Consider the following 23427-nt stretch of genomic DNA (forward strand, 5'->3'; position numbering starts at 1 on the left):
TAGAATCACAAGTAGGCCAGACCAGATAAGGATGGCCGTTTTTCTTCCCAAAGGGCATTCCTTAAAAGACATTATAAACATGCAGCAACTACACCAGATCAGAGGCTTAGCATCCTGCAGTGCGTAACTCATCTCCTGACTATCAACATCTGTCCACCAGCGATAAGGCAAGGTCAGGAGTATGATGCAATACTCCCCACTTGCCAGAATGAGTGCAGCTCCAACAACACTCAAGAACCTTTACATTATCCAGGACAAAGCGGCCCACTTGATCGGCATCATAGTGACAAAGATCCACACCCTCCACCACTAATGCATATTAGCAGTAAGTACCATTGATAAGATGCACAGCAAAAAAATCACCAAGGATCCCTTGGAGAGAAGTTTCCAAACCCATGAGCACAATCATCCAGAAGGTCAAAAAACTGGGAGACACAAACACACCTGCCACTTCCACTCCAAACCACTCATTAATCCTGATCTGGAAATATATCAAATTTCCTTCAGGATCATTGGGTCAAAATACTGGAAACCTCTCTCTAACAGCATTGTGGGTCTGCCAAAGTGCTCAGGGTGCTCGTAAGTCTCAGAGTATCGCAACTGTTTAAATGGGTATTGGTAAAAACAATTTTTCAGTATCGATAAAAATTTAACAATTTTCTAATCCTGATTAAGGAACCACAGAAGGAAAACCAATCAAATTTCTGAACCCACCTCATAGTCCTTTAAGAGGATAATGGTCTCCACCTTGTCCATCAAAAACGCAACCAAAAAGAACATTTATAACAAAATTAATGCACAACTATCGCATCACAACCCTGATCTCTATCACACAGATAGTAGAGGTGAGCTATATAAAGCCGAAATTCCAGCTTCTGACCTGCTCTTTTAACAACCGTGTTTATTTGGCTGATCCATTCAGGTTCGGGAAATGTAGCAACCCGCATGATGTCATTAATGTGGATATCAGCAACTATAAAGGCAATCAATATCAAGGGGAGATGGTTTCCAACTCTGTTGTTGAAGATAATCATTTCCTGGCACTTGCTGTTACGGTTGCTTATCATAGCAAACCTTGATATTGTGCAGGTCTTTCTGCATTTGGACATGGACTGCTTCAGTACCTGACGAGTCACAAATGTTGCTGAACAATTTGTAATCATCAACAAATATCTGCACTTCTGACCTTATGATGGAATGAAAGTCATTAATTAAGCAGTTGAAGGTGGTTAGGCCTTGGACACTAACCTGAAAAACTCCTGCAGCATTGTCCTCGGGCTGGGACGTTTGACTGCCAATAATTACAAACGTCTTCTTTTGGCCTAGGCATGGCTCCAATTAGCAGAGAAGCCTCCCCACACCCTGAGGAAGGGTCACCGGACCCGAAACATTAACTCTGACTTTTTTTCACAGCTACTGCCAGACCTGCTGAGCTTTTCCAGCGACTTCTGTTTTCCTCCCCACACCTAACTGATTGCATTGACTTCAATCTTGCTAAGGCTCCATGACGTCACACTAGATTAAGTTCTGTATAGGTCATTCACTCTCACTTCACCTCTGAATTCAGCTCCTTTTTCCATGTTTAGACCAAGACTGCATTGAGATCTGGAACTGAGTGATCTGGTACAACCTAAACTGTGCCTTAGTGAGCAGGCTGTTATCGTGCAGGTGCCACTGATAGCATTACCGATTTCATTCGTACCTTCCCTTTCTTTGACGATTCGGTCTAAACTGACAGTGCAGTATTTGGCCTGGATTGCGTTGCTGCCAGATAGAGCAAAATTACACAAGTCAAAAAGGAACAGAGAAAGAATTGGAAAAAAGGAATGAATGAGGAAGACATTTATAGAAAGAGACAGTTTTATTCTATGAGCAACATCAATAGAAACCAATCTGTCATGGGATCAAGGCTTTCAGTAGATTTTATTTCCCTTCACAGTTAGAAGGACTGTTGTTTTGAAACAGTAAAACACATTGCAGCGAGTTTACTTGTCAATTTGAGCATTTCTTTTTCTATTCTACTCTCAAATACAACTCAACTGTATTAACTGGCAAGGTATAATTGGTGTAGCATACGTATGGTCTGATTGCACTCAATTTTACAAATGCATGATATATACTCAGCTCCAAAGGAGACAAACCAGCTTTCCATAATATAAGCAGAGCTGATGTTAATGAAAGCATGACAGTATGCAGCATGATCAGATTTCTTATGACTTATTTGAGTGCATTACAAATTTGCTGCATCAACATACCAGAATTATTATCTTCTAGCTCCAGTAAAGAAACCATTTATATATGAATCACACAATTTGAAACCCAACATTTACAGATAAATTTTTCTCAAACAATGAACTGAGCACCGTTATAATGTTAAAACAAAAAACAAAATGTAAGATTTTCTCTTTTCCAACTCCTTTTTTTTAAGGGAGTATAATCGGGAACATAAAGAATGAGCCACTGAAATACATTGCAGCTTTTGATTTGCACAGCAATACATTTATGTAGTTTTATGCAATCACATCAATGTGATAAACAGTGAAGAAACAATTAAGAAAAACTGCTACATTTCACCGAAGTGCAGAAATATCACACGAGATGAACAAGGAGTACAAATCGAGAAATATAACATCTATCAAGGGGAAAGATACAACTGAGGAAGGGCAAATGCATGAACATGGATAGAAATTAATATTGCTAAATGTAACATATTCTAATTGGGAATTCCTGTCAACTTCCAGCTCAAGTAAAGCTGAAGCGAAACAGAACCAGGAACAACCAAGAGAGAAGGTAAAAATATTAACAATTCTAAAGTGACAATCTGTCTTAACTACCATAAGTGAACAGAATACAAAAGCAGTTGCTGCATGGCATTTAGTATTCAGCCGTCTACCACAACTCAGCAGTGAACTGGAACTGGGTGAATACTTGGTACCAGAGATTTTTTTGATACAATAAATTTTGACACTGTAATTAAAATCAAGGCCAAAAGCAATAATGTAACTTTCTAAAACTAAAGCACTAACTTTTCCAACTATGAGAAGAGTATTCAGGAAGATTAAGAAAGAAGACAAAAGCAGAATGAAAGTTTTAGATTCTGCATCTGTTTGGAATTAACCATAGAAAGCAGCCATGTCTCCATGTAGAGAGAAACACATTCAGACCACAACTGCACCTTTTTACATTTTTTGATCAAAGTGTAAAGGGAAGTGTTTTAAAGATATGCACAGCTAAAGAAAATTCAGGTCCCTGACCATCTTTTGAGAATAATTACAATCGATATGGAAGCGGTAAGACTTCAGATAGCCATGGGCAACAGAGTAGCACAGTAGTCAGCACTGCTGCCTCACAGCACCAGGGACCTGGTTTCAATTCCACCCTGGGTGACTCTCTGTGCAGAATTTGCAGATTTTTCCCCTTGTCTGAATGGGTTTCCTCTGGGTGCTCCAGTTTCCTCCATAATCCAAAGATGTACAAGTTAGGTGGTTTGGCCATGCCAAATTGCCCCTAGTGCTCAGGATGTGTAAGCTAGGTGCATGAGTCATGGGAGATAAAGGGTAGGGGAATGGGTTTGGATGGAATGCTGTCTGGAGGGTCAGTGTGGGCTTGTTGGGCCGAGTAGCCTGTTCCCACACTCTGGGAATTCTGAGATTCTAAATTATTCTCCTTATCCTTCGCCTCTTAGACATACATTGCATTCATGGATCTCATGACTACTGAATTGCCACCAAATAAACAATGTTTTGGCAATCAGGCAACGAAGTCCTATTTCTGCTTAAACTGGTTTCTCCTGTTTGATTGTCATGGATCTGATGAACAAAAGCCCAGTTGTGTGGAAAATAATTTTGTGTTAAAAATGTGCACTTTTTTCTATGTCTCCTTGTAAGTTCCACTCTGAAATACATTCTGCAGTACCACTAAATTTACAGAGCCTGATCACCACTAGTATTGCAAGGCCAGCAATTATTTCCTATCCCTAACTGTCCTTGATCAAGTAATTACACTATGGGAAAGGGAGTTCCAGGTTTTCGACCTAGCAATAGTGGAGGTACAGGGATCTAGTTCCAAATCAGGAGATATTTCAGTTGGGCAAGAACTTACAGATGGTGGTATTCCCAAGGATTTGCTGTCATTATTCTTTTAGGTGTTGGAGATTGCTGGTAAAGGAACCTCTGTGAATTGCTACAGTACACTTTGTAAATTGTTCACACTGCTGCCACTGTTAGTAGTAGAGGTTGGAGGGACGATTTGTGGTGGTGGGATGGTGTGTCAGTCAAACAGACTGCTTTCTCTGAGAATATGTGACCCTCTTGAATGTTGTTGGAGCAACACGTCTAGCTAAGTGCAGAGTATCTGATCACACACCAGGCCCATGCATTGTAGATGGTGAGCAGGCTTTATGGGTGGAAGGTAATTTACTTGTTATAGAATTCATAGCCTGGCCCTACTCTTATTGCCACGTATTTATACTTTGCTGTTTGCAATTTCTCTTTAAGCTTAGATAAGCCACAGACATCTATAAGCACAGAAGCTACATTATTGATATGGGAAGATACAAAACTAACAAATACATGGCAAGAGATGGATTATGGGGGAAGCTGGCACACAACGGCAACTGGATGATACAGTAGCACCCGATACTCAAGAATGCAAACAGAAGGCATGCTGCAGCAAGCCACCTGCTGGTAGGCATTAACATCACACATGTTGAATCCATAATCACCCATCCCAGAAATAAAGATATTGGAAACAAATTTCAGGAAGGAACAAAACTTAAATCCCAAACCTCCTGCTGCAAATTATCCATTAGACAAGTATTCTTCTGGATTTGTGGATAGGCTGTGTTATTTGTTAACTTGGTCAATTATTTTAACTTGTTCTGATATGATTTTTGGTTGTTAACATCTGGATAGCTTGCTGGCTGGGAAGATAACATGACTATTTAAACACAGTCCAGAAAAAATCTTAAACAATTTGCAGTTGCATGATTAGTAGTTTTAGAAAATTAGATAATAAACTTGGTTGGCTTTGTCTGGCTCATTGGTTGATTATTGCTAGCTTCAGTCAGTCTGTCCAGATTTCAGCCAATCCGCAGAGATAGCTGGTCATTTGAGACATACAGTAAAATGTGATATAATCTGCCATGCTAAGAGCACACTGAATAAAGCAACATTCGTAACATGGCTACAAGTCAGGTGCTCATCTGGTGAACTAGTACAGACAGGATGGGTTATACGGCCTCCTCCTGTGCTAACTTTTCAGTGAGGAGCCTGTCATGAACTCTAAATTTGACCAATGTTAGGCTGTTTGGTTATGAGAGAAAAAAAATAAACTAGTTCAGAATAGCTTATAGAAAATCATCAAGATTTATTTAAGGAACACTACAGCCAGCCAGGAAACTCTGAAAATGAATTACAACCTGTTGGAATTCTTTGAAGCTTTCACAAATTGATTGTACAGAATACTCCATTACATCCACTCTGCTTGAATTTTCACTAGGCATTTGATGCTGCCTTTATATGTTTGGCTCACTGAAAAAATAATGAGGCTTATTCACAAAAAAGCATCAATGGCTACGTAGAATCAGGATGTTCCAACTTTATGCTGATCATTGGCCAGATCAAATATGAAATATTGGATAATGTAGGCCACACTGTAGTTGAACAGGAACATAGCTGCCTGTGATTTCCAAGGGTAGAGGAACCTCGCATTACTTAAATATCATAGGTGGATGGCCAAACTAGATGCACATTTTGAGTTATTAACTATCCCAGAAATTGCAGGGCAGCACACCAGTTTTGTGATACCAATCTCCACCCAGAAACATTATTTGGATAGATCATGAATTATCAGCCACAATATTTTTAAAAGAGATGCAATTTATGAAGAAAGATTCATACATTTAGAAGAGTTTGCATTAGAGACAGGTTTACAAAGACAAAACATCCAGATTTTTAGAAAATCTAACAAATTATGAAGAAGGTACATGCTAATAGGTTGTTTATTTAAAATGCCAATTCAAAGCCAGACAGTACAATTGGTTCATATTTTACACAGTAAAAAAAATCAATCAAATTCACAGCAGGTTCTGGGCTCTGATTTGCACAATTCCCCATTCCAGTTCTGTTTCCTGATTCTGAAGCCTTTTACTACTGCGACATGGCAATGGTCAAGAATGTAATCCCTTTTTGTGTAATTTTCAATTTGAATTGCAGAAGGCCACATTAATGGCACAGTCCAAGATTCGCAACTGGATGTGCAACCTCTATAATCACAGCTATAATGGATTTTACTTCCATTGCTCTATTATGAGCCACCATTATGTTTCTAGGTTGGATCATTGGTTACACAACTGCTTTAATATTAATGAAATGGAAATTCAATCTTGGGTTAGTGCATAAATTCACCCTAAAAGCTCAAGAAGCCTGAAATAAGACTAAATTACAAATAACATTTTCCTAACAATTTATTTTTTAAAATCCACTTTTACATTACAATTAGAATGTATTAAAATGGCAACTTACTATTAGTTCTCTGTACTTTTTCTTCAATGATTGATGGCGCTCCCGAAGCTGATTAGCCATTAGTTTGTACTGGTCCCGTTCTTGTTGGCATGTATCAAGCTCCTTGGAGAGAATCAAAAGAGCTTCTTTCTTGCTCTCCAGCTTTCTTTTGCATATCAAATACTAAATCAAGGGAAACGTTGAAGTTAAATCAAAACATTATGTAAAACCACACAAATTTTAGACTTAGTTCTTTTTAAAGAAACTGCAATTTTTTTTTTCAAATTTCTGCAAGTTTCCATGATCAATTAAAATTTTAAGAAATATACATTAACATTTAAACAAGCAACTCAAGCTTCCTTATGTAGATACATTTGAGTACTACATCAAATGACAATGATTTGTTGGAACAATGACACTGTCACAGAAAACCTACAGGCTAGTATTTTAATGAGAACTTTTGCAGTGTTTGCCTACAAAACACTGTGGGACAGAAAGTATCACTACACATATGCATCCATAAACACAGATCACCTAACCCTATTAATGAACTTACTTATTGTGCACTTAGCAGGAAGTTTAGGGAAAGGTGCTTTGATTTCAAGCTCATCACTGCAGTACCTGCCCACTTAGAAAGTATTGAGGAATAACACAATGACCAGCCAATGGGAAAGGCAAATGCTGCGAAATGTGAGGATTGCTTTTTGGAACAAGTCAAACATTGCACCCAACTGTCACTCTTTGTAAGACACAGTTGGAGGGTGTAGTTATATATATTTCAATGTTCACTGCTTTGTTTTTTGATTGCCAGGGTACCTAGGCTAGCTTGCCCATCCTTCCTCTTAATTTCAATAACAGGCAATACTCACCATCACCCTGGCATCTCTCATCAAGACCAGGCAGATGAATTGAACAGTTATTTTGTATTCGTCTTCATTATAGAGAATACAAGTAACATCCCAAAGCCACAAAATGTTACTAAATAGAATGCAGGGTGGACCTCCGGAAAATCACAATCGCCTGGGAAGTGACACTGAATACAGTGTAGGAGCTGGGGACTGACCAGTGCTCAGGTCCTGATGGACTTCATCCTATGGTCTTAAAAGAAGTTGCTAGTGAGATAGTAGATACATTGTTTTAATTTTCCAAAAGTCTCTTGATTTGGGAGATAGCGAATGGAACTCCTTCCGTCAAAAAAGGGAGGGAGACAGGAAGCAGGAAAATGCAAGCCAGTTAGCTTAATACTTATCATAGGGAAAATGTTAAAAGCTTTTATTAAACAAAGTTTAACAGGGCACTTGGGTGAGGTCAAGTTAATCAGGCAGAGTCAACATGGCTAGATTAGACTATTCCTTTAATATCAGAGAGTCAAGAGTCTTTGGAAAGGTGCTAGAAGCAAATTCCTTGAATATAAGGCAGAGGTAAATAGGAAGAAGAGAAGGCCATTCGACTCATTGAGCCTGTTCTTCCAGTTAATACAGCTGATCAAACATTTCGATGTCTTTTATCCACACTATCCCCATGACCTTTCATGCCATTAATCAAAAATGTATCAAACCTCTCCTTCATAAATATATAAGACCTGAGCTTCCACACCCAAAGTAGAGAATCCCAAAGAATGTGTCCCCTTGTTCTAGACTCTTAACAAGGAGGGAAATCTACCTCCACCTGATCTGTTCATCCCTTGAAGTATTTTATCGGCTTCAATGAGATCACCTTTCATTCTTAGAAGCTCTAGAAAATACAAGCCTCCTATGCTCAATCTCTATTCATAGGATAGTTCCACTATTCTTGGAATAAGTCTGGTGAATCTTTGTTGTACTCCTTTTTTGGCGCTAATATCTTTCCTGAGGTGAGAAGACCAAATCTCCACACAGTACATGAAATGCAATCTAACCAAGTTCCTCTACAACTATCACAATACTTCACCACTTGTGTACTCAAATTCTCTTGCGATAAAGTCCGGCATTCCAATGGCTTTCCTCATAGAGAGCTAACGCACAGGTGCAGCAAGCTGACACTTGTTAACAAGGACAGCCAAGACCCTATGCATATTTACAATTTCCAAACTCTCATCATTTTAGAAATAGCCTGCACATCTGCTCTTCCTACTGAAGTGGAAAACCTTACATTTTTCCACATTATGTTCCATCTGCCCGATCAATGAGCCTCATCAAATCTTCCCGAAAACATTCTTACTCACAACACATGTTCTCACTTCGCATCGTACCAGCTGCAAACTTGGAGATTTTACATTTGGTGCCCATGTTATTGTGAGTTGCTACCAGCCCAAGTATTGATCCTTGCTGCGTCCAACCAGTTACAGCCCACAAAGGTAAGAATAACCTATTTATTTTTACATTCTTTTCACCCGCTAGCCGATCATTAATCCATGTGAGTACATTATTTTGTATACCACATGCATTAAACTTGCTAAACAACCTCTTGTGGAGGAATTTACTAAAAGCCTTCCAAAATCCCAAATACAGAATATCCATCAACTCTCTTTATCAATTTGGTTGGTGACATCTGTATAATACTCCAAAAGGTTTGTAAAATACAATTTTCCATCCATAAATCTGTGCTGACTACATTCAATCAAATAATTTTTATCCAAGTGTCAATTTATCACATCCTTTATGATGGGTTCAAGTAATTTCTTGACTGATGGTCTAGGTCTGATGAGTTGGTATTTCCCTGAATTTTTCCTTGCTCCTTTCTTAAGAGTGGGATGATACTTGCAAGCTTCCACTCTATACGTATCATTCCAAAATCCATGGAATTTTGGAATATGATCTCTACAGTCACACTGGGATGTTAACTATCAGGTCCTAAAGACTGACTTGCACTAATTTCTCCAGTACAAATGTCTTACTATTAATAATTTCTTCACCTCCTTATTCTCCCTAGTCATTTGGATCTCTAAATCTGGGAGATTTCTTGTATATACTTCTGTGAAAACAGGCACAATGTAATAACTTAGCTTCGCTACCATTTTTCTACTCCCTTTTATAATTCTCTAGACCCTGCTTTTGTTGGGTCCATCTTCATCTTAGCCAAATATTTCCCTTTTAAGTACCTATAAATGCTTTTTTTCAGTTAGATTCTTGTTAAGCAAGGGGTTGAAAGGTTATCCACAATAGGTGGAAATATGGATTTGAGGTTACAATCATATCAGCCATGATCTTATCTGAGTGGTGAGGCAAGACTGTGGGGCAAAACAAGCTACTCCTGCTCATGATCCATAAATGTGCATGACTAGCAATGTTGATGAAGTGGAAAACCCTCCGTAAGTGCACCACCCTCCTACACCAGTGCTTTCATAAAGTTTGGTTGAAGACTGCTGCCTAAAATACACCATAGAAACTTACCTGCAAGATCAGGAGCTGATCTGTCTGGGACTTCCATGTTTTACATGCCTTTAAGAGAGTTGTCCTTTCATGGCTCCACTTACTGCGTGTATAAAATGCTCTAACTGTGCCTGGCAGTTGATCTGTTTTGTTAGGTGCACAAATCAAAATCAATTGCTGTAACGGCTGCCTTATAACTTATAATATGTTTTACTGATTTAAATAAACTATCCCATTGAGTTAATGAATCCATGACGAGTGACTATTCGACCACTGTGGTTGACATGAAACTCCACTGCTTCAGTTACAGTGGAAATCTTGTGCCAAGATTTCGCATCAAAAGGTCCCGCATTTAGATGTGAGATAACAAGGTGTAGAGCTGGATGAACACAGCAGGCCAAGCAGCATCAGAGGAGCAGGAAGGCTGATGTTTCGGGCCTAGAGTCTCTTGTTATGTCAGATCCTCCAGCATCTGCAGTTCCTACTATCTCCGCATTTAGATGTACTGGGTTAACAACAGCTGTTTGTTTAATATTTATTTCAATGTTTGCTTTTTTCAAATGTTAGACCCCTAGCCAGGAGAGGGTGCAGGACAGGGGAAAAAGGCTTCACTAAATGAACTTCATGCAATGCCCTTGTACAGAAAAGGACAAACATTTGAGATTTTACATTTACAGTTGGTTATGTAAATGTGGATAAATTCCTTTGTTTAATTTTACAATCCACATAATTTATGCATACTGCTTTAAATTTTTGCTAATTAATTCTTGATTGTATTATTAATTCTTGATTATTAATTCTTAATAAACTGAGAGTAGTTGAATCACTATTGTTAAGTTATCATATTCCAAAAGAATGGAGAATGTTTGCACCCTTTCTCTATTATTAGTAGGTAACAGAACAGTAAAAATGGCACAATACTAAATGTCAGAAGTGCTTGCTGGGATTTCTGCTTTGTAATCACTCCTAGATATCCATAATTCTTTATTCAAACACAGTAAAACATTCTGCTAAATGAACATCAATTTAGTTGACCAGTCACTGTAACAGATTCTCATTACCATTTTTACACGGCCATAAAGTTAATTTAAATAGAGGACTATGACAGCAGAAAAAAAAATCTATACTTACGAAGCTTGACTGACTAGATAATATACTATATGGTAATGCATACAAGGTACTGAATAATTTCAATACTGCTCATGCATTTTTTTGTAATATAGTTATCATTCATTTGATCAATACTGCATCATGCATTCACTTCTATTATAGAGATCTGTAATTGACTTTCATTTATTACACCTCATTAAAATTTGAGGCAGTTTTTGTTTTATTCATTCATGACATGTAGACAACAATGGCTAGACCAGCATTTATAGCCCTCACCTTCATTCCCTTGAGAAGACGCTAGTGTACTGCCTCTTGAACTGGTGCAGTAGATTTGGTGTATCTGCACCCATACTACTGCTAAACAGCGAGTTCCAGGATTTTGACCCAGCATCAGTGAAGGAATAGCAATAAGGTTCCTAATTAGGATGCTGAGCAGCTTGGAAGGGAACTTGCAGGTTGTGATGTTCCCATATTTCTGCTGCCTCTATTTTTCTATGGGCCAAAGATCATGGGTTTGGAAGTTATAGGGAAGACTTGTGAAACTTGAAAGGGTTCAGAAGACATTTCCAAGGATGTTTCCAGGGTTGGAGGGTTTGAGCTGTAGGGAGAGGCTGAATAGGCTGGAACTATTTTCCCTGGAGTGTTGGAGGCTGAGGCGTGACCTTATAGAGGTTTGTAAAACCACGAGGAGCATGGATAGGGTGAACAGACAAGGTCTTTTACCCAGGGTGGGAGTGTCCAAAACTAGAGGGCATAGGTTTAAGGTGGTGGGAGTGTCCAAAACTAGAGGGCATAGGTTGAAGGTGAGAGGGGAAAGATCTAAAAGGCATCTAACTGGCAACTTTCACGGAGAGGACAGTGCATATATGGAATGGGCTGTCAGAGGAAGTGGTGGATGCTGGTACAATTACAACACTTAAAAGACATCTGGGTGGGTATATGAATAGGATGGGTTTAGAGGGATATGGGCCAAATGCTGTCAAATGAGACTAGATTTCTTTAGGATATCTGGTCAGCACGGATGAGTTGAAGTGAAGAGTCTGTTTCTGTGTTGTATATCTCTATGACTTGAAAGGGTACAGAAGACATTTCCAAGCATGTTTCCAGTTTTGGAGGATTTGAGCTGAAGGGAGAGGTTGAATAGGCTGGGACTATTTTCCCTGGAGTGCTGTCGAAGGGGCCTTGGTGAATTGTTACACTGCCTTTTGTAGATGTGCATATGATCCACCCTCCTATTTGAAGGAGTGAACATTTTAAACGGGGTGCCAATGAAGTAGGCTGTTTTTTCATGGATGGTGTTGAACTTCTTGAGTTTTGTTGGAACTGCATTTGTCCAGGCATTTGGAAAGTATTCCATCAGGGCTCTGATTTGTTCCTCGTAGATGGTGGGGAGCTCGGGTGAATCAGGAGGCGAGTTAGTCAGTGCAATATTCCTAGTCTCTGACCTACTTTTGGAGCCACTGCATTTATATGGATAATCCAGTTCAAGTTCTGGTCAATGATAAGCTACAGGATGTGGGAGATTCAGCAACGGTAATGCTATTGAATGTCAAATAGAGATAGATAAAATGTCTCCTATTGCAGTCAACATTGCTGGCATGTGAATGTCAGACATGTTCCTTGCCACTTATCATCCTAAGCCTGAATGGTGCCCAGATCTTGCTGCATTTAAATAAGTACTCCTTCAGTCTCTGAGGAAATACATACAATGCCAAATCATCAATGATTATCTTCAGTTCTGAATGTGGAGGGGTAGGCATTGGTGAAGTAGCCGAAAATATTGGGGCCCAGAACATTACCATGAGGAGCTCCCGCAGTGATAATGTGGGACTGAGCCAACTGGCTTCTTAAAACCACAACCATCCTACTAGGTATGATGTCAATTAGTGGAGAGCTTTTCCCAACTCCTAACAATTCCAATTTTGCTCAGGCTCCTTGATGCTACATTTGGTCAAATGCTTCCTTCATGTCAAGGGAAATCACCCGCATTTTCACTCTTCTATTCAGCTATTTTCTCCCTGGTTGGACCAAGGTTGTACTGAGGTGAGGAGCTCAGTGAGCCTGGCAGAACCCAAGCTGAATAACAGGTTTATTATTGTATATTTACCACTTGAAAGCACCTGCCATCTACCTTGCTGATAACTGAGATTAGATTGATGGGGCAGTCAGTGGGTGGGTTGAATTCTTCTTGTTTATTTTGGACAGGACATGCTGAAGCAATTTTCCATCTTGTCAGGTAGATGTCAGTGTTGTAGCTGTACTGGAACAGATAAGGCTCAGGGTGCAGCTGGTTCTAGTGTACATGTCTTCAGCACTATTGCTAGAATTATGTCAGGGTCCATAGCCTATGCAGTTTCTAATGTTTTCATCTTTCTTAATGTCACGTGTGATGAACTGAATTGGCTGAAGTCCAACAACTGTGAACTCAAGAAAAGGCCAATATCAACCATCCACTTGGCACTTCTGGCTGAAGATGCATTGCCTGTGTTTCTTGCAGTGATATGCTGGACTGCCCCATTATTGTGGATGGAAGTATTTATGGAACCTCCTCCTTAATTGTCTGTCGTCATTCACCATTGGATCTGGCAGAATTAAATATGATCGGTTGGTTGTGCAGTTTGGTTCACTCATCGCATGCTGCTTACACTGTTTGGCATGTAAATAATCACATGTTATAGTTCACGAGGTTGACCCTTCATATTTAGGTATGCCTGGTGCTGCTCCTAACCTGTCCTCCTGCACTCTTGATGTACTTGGCAATTAGCCAGAGGTTTCCTTGCCCATGACCAGATGCCATGAGTTTTTACAGAGTCCAGAGTCAATGTTGAATGCTGGCAGAACAACACCCTTCTCATCAGTATGTAGCTGTGGCACCTGTTGTTCTGTCCTGTTGGTGGGATGGAACATATGCAGGGATGCAGATGGTGTCACTGACAAGCTCTTTCTTGATTCATCCTCTGGAATGTCTCCCCCAATTTTGGCACAAGCCCCTAGATGTCAGTAAGTAGGGCTGTACAAGGTTGACAGAGTTTGCCAGAGTCTTTTCCGATGCCTTAGTCAATACCAGTAGTCTGTCAGATTTTATTCCTTTTAATATCAGCCAATCACTGAGCATTTAAAATTACTGTGTATCAAAATAAATTTGATTGAAAGTTATTTTTCTGGGGTTACCAAGAGGTTCGGCGCCATCGGTTATTTAATCTAATTTTGCGCTTCCTGATGCAAGGATGTATCATCTGGAAATTTCCCACAGCTGAAATTTGCAGCTGAATTCATAGAAACCACTTTAAATCCAATTGCTACTTCTTTCAGCAATGAGTCATCACTAACAATGATCACTTCTCTCCAAAGAAACAAATATATTCCACCCCATTGTTTCCAATGCCATAGCAAATAAAAGATAACTTAAATTTCAAATTACAAATGCATAAACAAACATATAAATCAGACAACAGGTAGGCCATTCAGCCCCTTGAGCCTTTTCTGCTATTCAATATGATCATGGCTGATCTGATTATAAACTCAAATCTACATCATCATCTAACCCTGTAAAACCTTCATCCCCTTGCTTAATAAAAACTCATGCATTTCTGCCTAAAAAAACATGCAAGGACTCTCATCCCACCACCTTTTCAGACAGACTCACAACCAGAGAAAATCTCTATTTTAAATGGATAACCGGTGATTTGAAAAAAATGACCCTTAGTCTTAGATTCTCCCAGAAGAGAAAACACTCTCCCCACAACTATTCTGACAATAACCGCCAGGACCCTACATATTTCAATCGAGTCACCTATTGTACTTCTAAACGCCAGCAAATGCAAACCTAGGTTATTCAGGCTTTCTCATAAGACAACCCACCAATTCCAGGTTCTGGTGTAGTAAACCTTTCCTAAGCTGGTAACAATGCATTTATAGGCTTTCTTAAATAAAAGGTGACCAATACTGTTCATGATACTCCAGATGCAATCTTACCAGTGCGTTATATACTGAAGCAAAACCTCCATACTGTTGTATTCAATTCTCCTTGCGAGAATTAATAATATTCCATTAGCTTCCCAAATTACTTGCTATATCAGCGTGCTATCCTTTTGTAATTAATGCACGAGGACACCCAAATCCCTCTACATCTGAGGAATCTACATTTCTTACCATTTAGAATAAAAATGAAGAATATTATCTAAGGCTCCCTCGACCCTAAATGTTAACTCTGATTTCTCTCCACAGATGCTGCAAGATTTGCTGAGCTTTACCAGCAATTTCTGTTTTTGTTTGATGTTTATTCTTCCTGCCAAAATGGATAATTTCCTATTTTACCACATTATATTTTATTTGTCATATCTTGACCCACCCAGTTAACCTATCGATTTTCTTGCACACCCCCCCCCCCCCCCCCAACCGTGTCCTCTTCACAACTTATTTTCCTACCTATCTTTGTGTCATCAGCAAGCCTGGCATGTATACGTTCTATCTCTTCATCTGAGTCATTTAAATGAGTAGTAAACAGTTGAGGTATCAGCATTGATCCCCATGATACTTTACTCACTACATCATGCAAATCTGAAAATGCCACATTTGTACCTAGTCTCTGCTTCCTGTTAGCAAACCAGTTGTCCATCTATGCTGATACGCTACCCTCTATGTAAAGCGCCTTTAATTTCTGCAATAGACTTTGATGTGGCACCTTTAAAATGCCTTCTGGTTATCCACTGGTTCCTCTCATCCACAGCATGTGCTCCCACTTTGAAGAACCTCAATTGATTGGTCAAACGTGATTTCCCTTTCACACGACCATGTTGACTCTGCCTGATTACCTCGCAATTATCCAAGTGCCCTGTTATTACTTTTTTATTAATAACATCTGATAGAGAAAATGTTGAAAGCTAAGCTACTGGCCTGTAGTTTCAATTTTTTTGTATCCCTCCCTTTTTGAATAAAGTCGTTGCATTCCTTATCTTCTAACCAAATGGGATTGTCCCCAATTCAAATGGGTTTCGAGAATCTATAACCAATGTATCAATTATCTCATTAGCCACTTTTTTAAAGACCTTTAGGACAAAGTCCATCAGAATCTGGGCACAGGTCAGCCTACAGCTCTGACAATTTATTCAATATCACTTCTCTGGTCATTTTTCCTCCCATATTGTAATTTATTGCTGCATATAAAATTTTAATTGCATCTCTATAGTGGAAATGGACACAAAATACCTGTTTAATTCATCTACTACTTATATATATTCCATTATTAATCATCCTATCTGACTTTCTACAGGACTAATGCTTACTTTATAAACTATTTTCTTCATTAAAATTTATGGGAATTCTTATGATCTATTTTTATATTTCAAGCTTGCTTTCTTTATTCTCTATTCTTTACCTTTTTTTGTTAGCTTCTTGGTCATTCTTTGCTGTTTCTAACATTCTGTCCAAACCAGCTGCCATCTGTCTTTGTACAAGCATATGCTTTTCCTTTAAGTATGATACTATCTTTAACATTTCCAGTTAACCATGGATGATGGATACATCCAATATTTTCATTAACTTCTTTACAGTATGTAGACCTCCAAGACCAAATTTCAAAACTTGGAGTCAATGCGTCAGCATGCAATAGGTATGCTTGGAATCTCAGAGCGGCTTGACAGTTTTGAGGGGCACTGGATAATCCTGCGCAATTTTTGCTTACTTCTGAATTCAAGACTGCCATTGAGGGCTGAGGTGATGAGGAAGGGAATAAGTCAAGGCAAAATGTCTGAACTTCACATCTTCTAAAGCAGAATCCTAAGAACATTAAAGAATACTATATCAAGGAAAAATTAATATCTAGGTAACACGATTGAGGAAGTGAACAAGCTGGATTCACCAATTATTTGATTGTTAAGAAAAAGGAGAAAGCCAAAAATAATCAAAAAGCCTTCAATTCAACATAGAACTACAGGTCTCAGTCCATAATGGAAAACGGTACAAGTCAACCATCTTCTCCCCGACAAACTTATTCCCCAAAGTCTGAGGGAACTCATTCAGCGAAAACAGTGAAACTCTTCAAATCATTTCAATTTGTAAAGTCAAAGGCATGGCGTATATAACAATATAATAATTATGACGGATAAAAGACCTGGGAGGGGGTATTGGACATGGTAGGGTTGGAGAGAGGTCTGAATATTTGATGGAATGCAGTGAGACCAGTCCCTGTGTCATGGGGAATTAGTCTAAGAAGGAGTCTGTAGGATACGGACCTGCAGCTAGTATGTTGTAACAGTCCCTGTAATAATAAAGGCCATGTTCATGTATTTAGCAAATTGTTGCAGTTCTGCACTGTTCACACAAAACTCATCTAGTTAGAACAGTTGATATCTTTATCCATACTCGATCACTTCAGGCTTGAAGGAACACACAAGCAATAGCCGAGGCTAATTAACTTACGACACAATTACTTCTTACGTGTTGCTTTCAAGCTCACAGAATTACACTAAACAAAGTATGGATTATGCATGAAATCTAACACAAGTGAGGATTGTCAAACTCCTTCAAAAGGCACATTTAAAATGTTGCAAAATAATTACTTCAAATCTGATGCTTACAAATTATGTCAATATTAGTTAACACGCATCAGTGGTTACAAGAAATTTAAAGAGGGGGCTCAGAATAAAAATTTCTATAATCAAATATGCCATTGAAGTTTATCCATGTGAAACTTCTGATCAGCACTCTCACAGACAAACAAATGGTCCAAAATTCATAACTATTCCACTGCACCAGAAGTCCAGCAGGAATGCAGCAGAAACACCGAAAATTAGCCCAAAACTCTGATGCACTAAGTCCAAACTTTGCCTGTAATTTTCCATGAGGCCGTCCTTGGGATGGGCCTCCTCTACTAAGAAGGGAAGAGACTCACAGGAGGAGTTTCCACTTCTCCAAAGAGAACATGTCAGTTCACCCAGTGAAAGTAGGCACACCAACTGAAGAGCCAAGTAAAGTCCACTTGGAGGTTAAGCATATATATTGTTGGAAGATTAATTGGCAGGACTTTTCAGTCCTTTACAAAAGAAGTCAAAAGGCACAAAGGATATTTCCAGCAGGTATCAGTTTTAATCCAATTGCAGTAATGGGTCAAAGTATTCAGATCAGCAATTTTCTACTTTTCTCAGTCAGGTGGTTTCCCGAGACACACAGGTCAGAAACGGCAAGAACATTTTTGATCAAATTTACGTTAAGTTAAGATTCTGTATAAGCTATGCATAAGTCTGGGGGCAACACTCGAGGCCAAAAAGTAACCACAATCCTGTCCTAATGACCATCTCTCTCAGCTTCAGCCAGTGAATTTTCATTTACCCTCTTCAAACAATCATAATTTGAATAAGGAAGTCAGCTATTGCATCCTTGTTCAAGCATTTCTAGGAAGCAATAAGAATAGTGCTTAACAATTTTGGAAATTTTTTTAAAATCTCTATTTGAGAGACAGAATAGTCAATACATACACTGCTGAATGATATTCGGAGTTACGCAACAATGATATTTAAAATGTTTAAACAGCAATCTTGATTTATAAAAAAAAGTTTCATTGGCATAGCAAAATTATTATTCCCAGGACAATTTTTTAATACTATTTATCAAAATACAGCTGAATAAAATGTTTCTAGTAATAACTATATCACTTTTAGTTTGCTGACCGACAACATATTGTAATTCACTCTTAAAAATGTAACACATGGGGTAGTCTAAATTAAAATGCCAGTAAGCGGTAAAATGTGCTGATAGTTTTGATGTCCACTGACTAGAAAGTGCAGCTTCTTAACTTTTATACGGCCAAAAGACATTAGATCAGAAGTACACCATTCCATCAGATCATGGTTGATGTGATAATCCTCAACTCCGCTTTCCTGCCTTTCCCACATAACCTTGATTTCCTTAATGAATAGAAATTTATTAAACTCAGTATTTCAGCCTTGAATGACCCAGTCTCTGCAGTGTTCTGTAGTAAGGAATTCTACAGATTCACAACCATCTTAGAGAAGAAATTCCTTCTCATTTCGGTCTTAAATGACCAACTGCTTACTCTGAGATTGTGTACTCTAAGCCTTCCGACAAAGGAAACAATCTCTCTGCATCTACCCTGTTAAGTTCACTAAAAATCTTATATGTTTCAATAAGTTTGCTTCTCATTCTTCCAAACTATAGTGAATACAGGCCCAAACTGCTGATCCTCCCCTCCATACCTAGAATCAGGCTAGTCAATCTTCTCTAGACTGCCTCCAATGCCAGTAATCATCCCTTAGAAGTATTCCATGCATGGTCAAACTAGTGCCTTGTATAGTTTCAGCAAGGCTCCTCCATTATCATACTCCATTCCCTTTAAAGTAAAGGGCAATATTCGATTTGACTTCTATATCATCTGCTGAACATGCATGTTAGTTTTTGGCAATTTATGCACAAGGGCTCCTGAATCCATCAGTGCTGTAGCTTTCTGCAATATTTTTCTATTTATTTAATTTTCTGCTCCTCCATTCATCCTGTCAAAGTGCACAAACTCATGTTTTCCCATATAATAATCCACCTACCAAGCACTTTGACAAAATGCTTAACCTAACTATATCACTCTACTGACTCTTTGTGTTATCCACACCATTTGAGGTGGAATGGTGGCTCACAGTGCCAGGGACCTGGGTTCAATTCCAGCCTCAGGAAACTGTCCATGTGGAGTTTGCACATTCTCCCCGAGTCTGCGTGGATTTCCTCTGGGCGCTCCAATTTCCACCCACAGTCCAAAGATGTGCAGGTTAGATGGACTAGCCATGGAAAATACAGGGTTTCAGCGATAGGGTAGAGAGGTGGGTCTGAGTGGGATTCTCTTCTGAGGGGTGGTGTGAACTCCACCGACTGAATGGTCTGCTTCCCCACTGTTGGGATTCTATGATTTGCCTTCCCACCAATGTTTGTGTAATCTGTAAGCTTGGCTAACGTGCATTCACTTTCCTCAAAGTCATTAAAGTATATTGCAAATAATTATAGGTCCAGTAATGATTCCTGCAGAACTCCACTAGTTACAGGTTGCATTCCTGAAAATGCCTCCTTTATTACAACTTCCTGGCTTCTATTAGTTAGCCAATCCTCTATCCATAACATACTATCCTAACACTATAGGTTCATCTTATTAATAACCTAACGTACATTGCATCCACAGCTTCCCCTTTATCTATCCTGCTTATCATGTGCTCAAAGAATTCTAATAAATTTGTCAGACATGATCTCCCTTCATGAAGCCATGCTGATTCTGCTCGGCTGCTTGGTATATCATGTTAAATGCTAAATGTTCTGCTGCTACATTCTTTGAAATACACTAATATTTTGTCAATAACAGATGTTAAGCCAACTGGCCTATAGTTTCCTGCTTTTGTCTACTTCCCTTTTTAATTAAAATGTTACATCGGCAGTTTTTCAATCATCAGAGACTCTTCCAGAATCTAAGGATTCTTGGAAGATTACTCCCAGTGCACACACTATCTTGATATTGCTTCCTTTAAAATCTTGAGATGCATCCCATTAAGTCCATGGGACTTTTTGGTCTTTAGCCACATTGTACATTTTCTCTCGTGATAGTTATTCTATTTGTTTCAACTTTTCATTTTTCCCATTGCTATTTAGTAGCGTTGGAGTACATGCTGTTGCATGATGCAAAGCATTTATCTCCTCTACTATTTTCTAGTTCCGATTATTAATTCTCCAGTCTCATTCTCTAAAGAACTTGTGTTCACTTTGGCAAACCTCCTCTGTTTCACATATTTAACAAGCTGTAGCTGTCTGTCTTGATGGTATTTGAAAGATACCCTCAAATTTTAATCTACTTCCTCTTTTATTTTAAATTAGAATCATAGAATCCCTGCAGTGTAGAAACAAGCCATTTGGCCTATCAAGTCCACACCGACACTTTGAGGAGAATCCCACCCACACCCATCTCCCTACACTTCCCATCCGAGACAGTATGGGCAATTGAGCACTGCCAATCCACCTAATTATAAAAATCCTTTGACTGTGGGAGGAAACTGGAGCACCCGGAGGAAACCCACGCATACACAGAGAGAATGTGCAGACTCCACAGACAGTCACCCGAGGGTGGAATCAAACCCGGGTCCCTGGTGCTGTGAGGCAACAGGGCTAACCACTAAGCCACTGCACCACACCAAATGGGGCTCATTCGGGATTTGACCCCGGGACCTCTCACATCCAAAGCAAGAACAGATTTTGTTTTGTTCATTTTCAAAACTTTTCCAAACCTCTGGTTTAACATTAATCTTTGCTACATTGTATTTTTTCTTTCCTTTTCATACTATCCTTAACTTCCCTGGTTAACCATGGTTGCCTTATCTCCTTCATAGAATCCTTCTTTCTCACTGGGATACATCTTTATTGTGGGCCATAAACTCTTTTCTTGAACCTCGTTTTTCAATTGCCTTTGCTGCTAAACTCCTTTTCCTGTCCAGTCCAGCCAGCTCTGCCCTCACTCCTTTATAATTTTGAATGACCAGCCACTAACAACAGAAAATATTGATAAATCTTTTTGCACTTATTTTTCTTCGTATACGCGCATGAAAAAAAAACAAAAATACTTCAATTTTTGAAAAAAGCAAAATACTGCAGATTCTGGAAATCTGGAACAAGCAGTTCTGAAGAAGAGCCATACCAAGCTTGAAGGTTAACTCTGTTTCTCCCTCCACATACGCTACCAGACCTGCTGAGTGTCTCCAGCATCTTCTGTGTCTGTTTCAAAACTACTTTTAAACTTTTCCTTTTTAAAAAAAACATTTATATATGCTTCTTATGATTTGTAACAAAGCTATGTACCCATCACCAATCAGCTACCAAAACAGAGATCTTCTTGTAAAGGCCAAATACATATTGAGTAATTTATGTCTGTACTCAATAAGAAAAGGATGCTGCCACTAACTGAATAAAAAGAGAAAGCCTTCTAAAAATACACAAATTAAAAAATAAATAAGGAGTAGTGGAAATAGAAGTTACCCATTCTGGATAGTATATATCATAGGCTGTTGAAGTAAGGTTGGAGTCATTGAAGGCTCTGGTCATAATCTTCCAATCCTCCTTGGAATCAAGAGCAGTGCCAAAGAATCAGAGAATCATAAACTTTGAAAGAACCATTAAAAAATGGAAGAACCTGTCAGTCTTCCTAATACCAATGATGGGGGCAACATTTACACATAATAAGTTGAATCATAATCAGTTTTCACTTGTGAATGAATGAATTAATAAATATCAGTCAACACACGTTTGGAAAAGGCAAATGGTATTTTGTTAATTTGACCGAGTTCCTTGATAATTATTGAAAATGTTCAATGAAGGCTGGTATGTATATGGGTATTCCAAAGTAACTGGATAAAGTACAACATTATACATGGTACAGCCACATGACAAGCCTTTTGTAGGATTAATGGTGCATCAGCAATGTGGAGACATCATTGATTAAGACAACGGGCGTGGAAAACAGTGTTGAACAGTTGCTTTGAGAATGGAGAGAATTATAGAGTAATGTCCTCATGAGTCAGTATTTTGACACTGCTCTTTGATATATGTTGATAACCTGTATTTGAATATATATGACTAATTTTAACATCTGCGAATGACACAAGACACAAAACACAAAAATGTCGCAGTGAGGAAGATCTGAGCAGGATTAGTAGATTGGTGAAATCGGCATACATTACACAAGTATGAAGTGTTGCAAACTCAGAGGAAGAATTAGGAGAGGCAATGAAAGCCAAAGGATATAATTTAAACAACGAGGTAATAGTAGTGTCGTGATATGTCATTGGGCTAGTAATCTCACATCCCTAGCTTTGGGTGCATGGATTCAAACTGCACTACAGCAGGTGCTGAAATTTAAGGACACTTCAGAGCAGTGCTAGTGTGCCTATCTCTGAGCCAGGAGGCTGGGTTCAAGCCGCACCTGTTCCAGATGGGTGTCCTAACCTGATCAGACTGATAAGAAAATATCTATAATTTAAAGAGAGAATGACATAAATAAAGAGATATGGGGCACATGAATATAAATCTTCTAAAGTTACAAGACAAATTAAGAAAGTTATTTAAAAAGTACTGAATTTCTGCAGGGACAGGAAAGGAGATAGCGCAAAAAGCAGTCAGTCAGTCAGTTATGATAAATCTAGCATGACATTGGTTGGCGATAGCTGGCGTCTTGAGTCACTTCAGCCAGAATGAATGGGGCTTTGTCAGTTTACTTTAAATAGTACCAGGGATAAGGGTCTTCACTTACACCCAAAGATGAATGAAGCTGTGACGGTTTTCCTTTGAATAGAGAATTTAGGGGTAGGTCTGACAGTGGTGTTCCAAATAATGAAAACTTTTGATAGAGCAATTAAAAGCAAATATTTCCAGCAAAGTAAACAACGGACACAAATTAAAGTAATTGGCAAAAGAACCAGAGTCAAAAGAGG

At 38.8% G+C, this 23427-nt stretch overlaps 1 protein-coding gene across 4 annotated transcripts in view; it reads right to left on the reverse strand.

Moving 5' to 3' along the window:
* ccdc149a (coiled-coil domain containing 149a) overlaps positions 1-23427 on the reverse strand; it is a 129287-nt gene that overhangs the window by 95845 nt on the left and 10015 nt on the right. For all 4 annotated transcript variants that reach the window (XM_048538463.2, XM_048538454.2, XM_048538448.2 and 1 more), the window contains exon 2: positions 6525-6686. In XM_048538463.2, coding sequence (XP_048394420.1) covers positions 6525-6686 — 162 coding nt within the window. The remainder of the gene's footprint in view (positions 1-6524; positions 6687-23427) is intronic.

This window comes from Stegostoma tigrinum, chromosome 1 (assembly GCF_030684315.1).
Source record: "Stegostoma tigrinum isolate sSteTig4 chromosome 1, sSteTig4.hap1, whole genome shotgun sequence".
Lineage (NCBI taxonomy): Eukaryota > Metazoa > Chordata > Chondrichthyes > Orectolobiformes > Stegostomatidae > Stegostoma > Stegostoma tigrinum.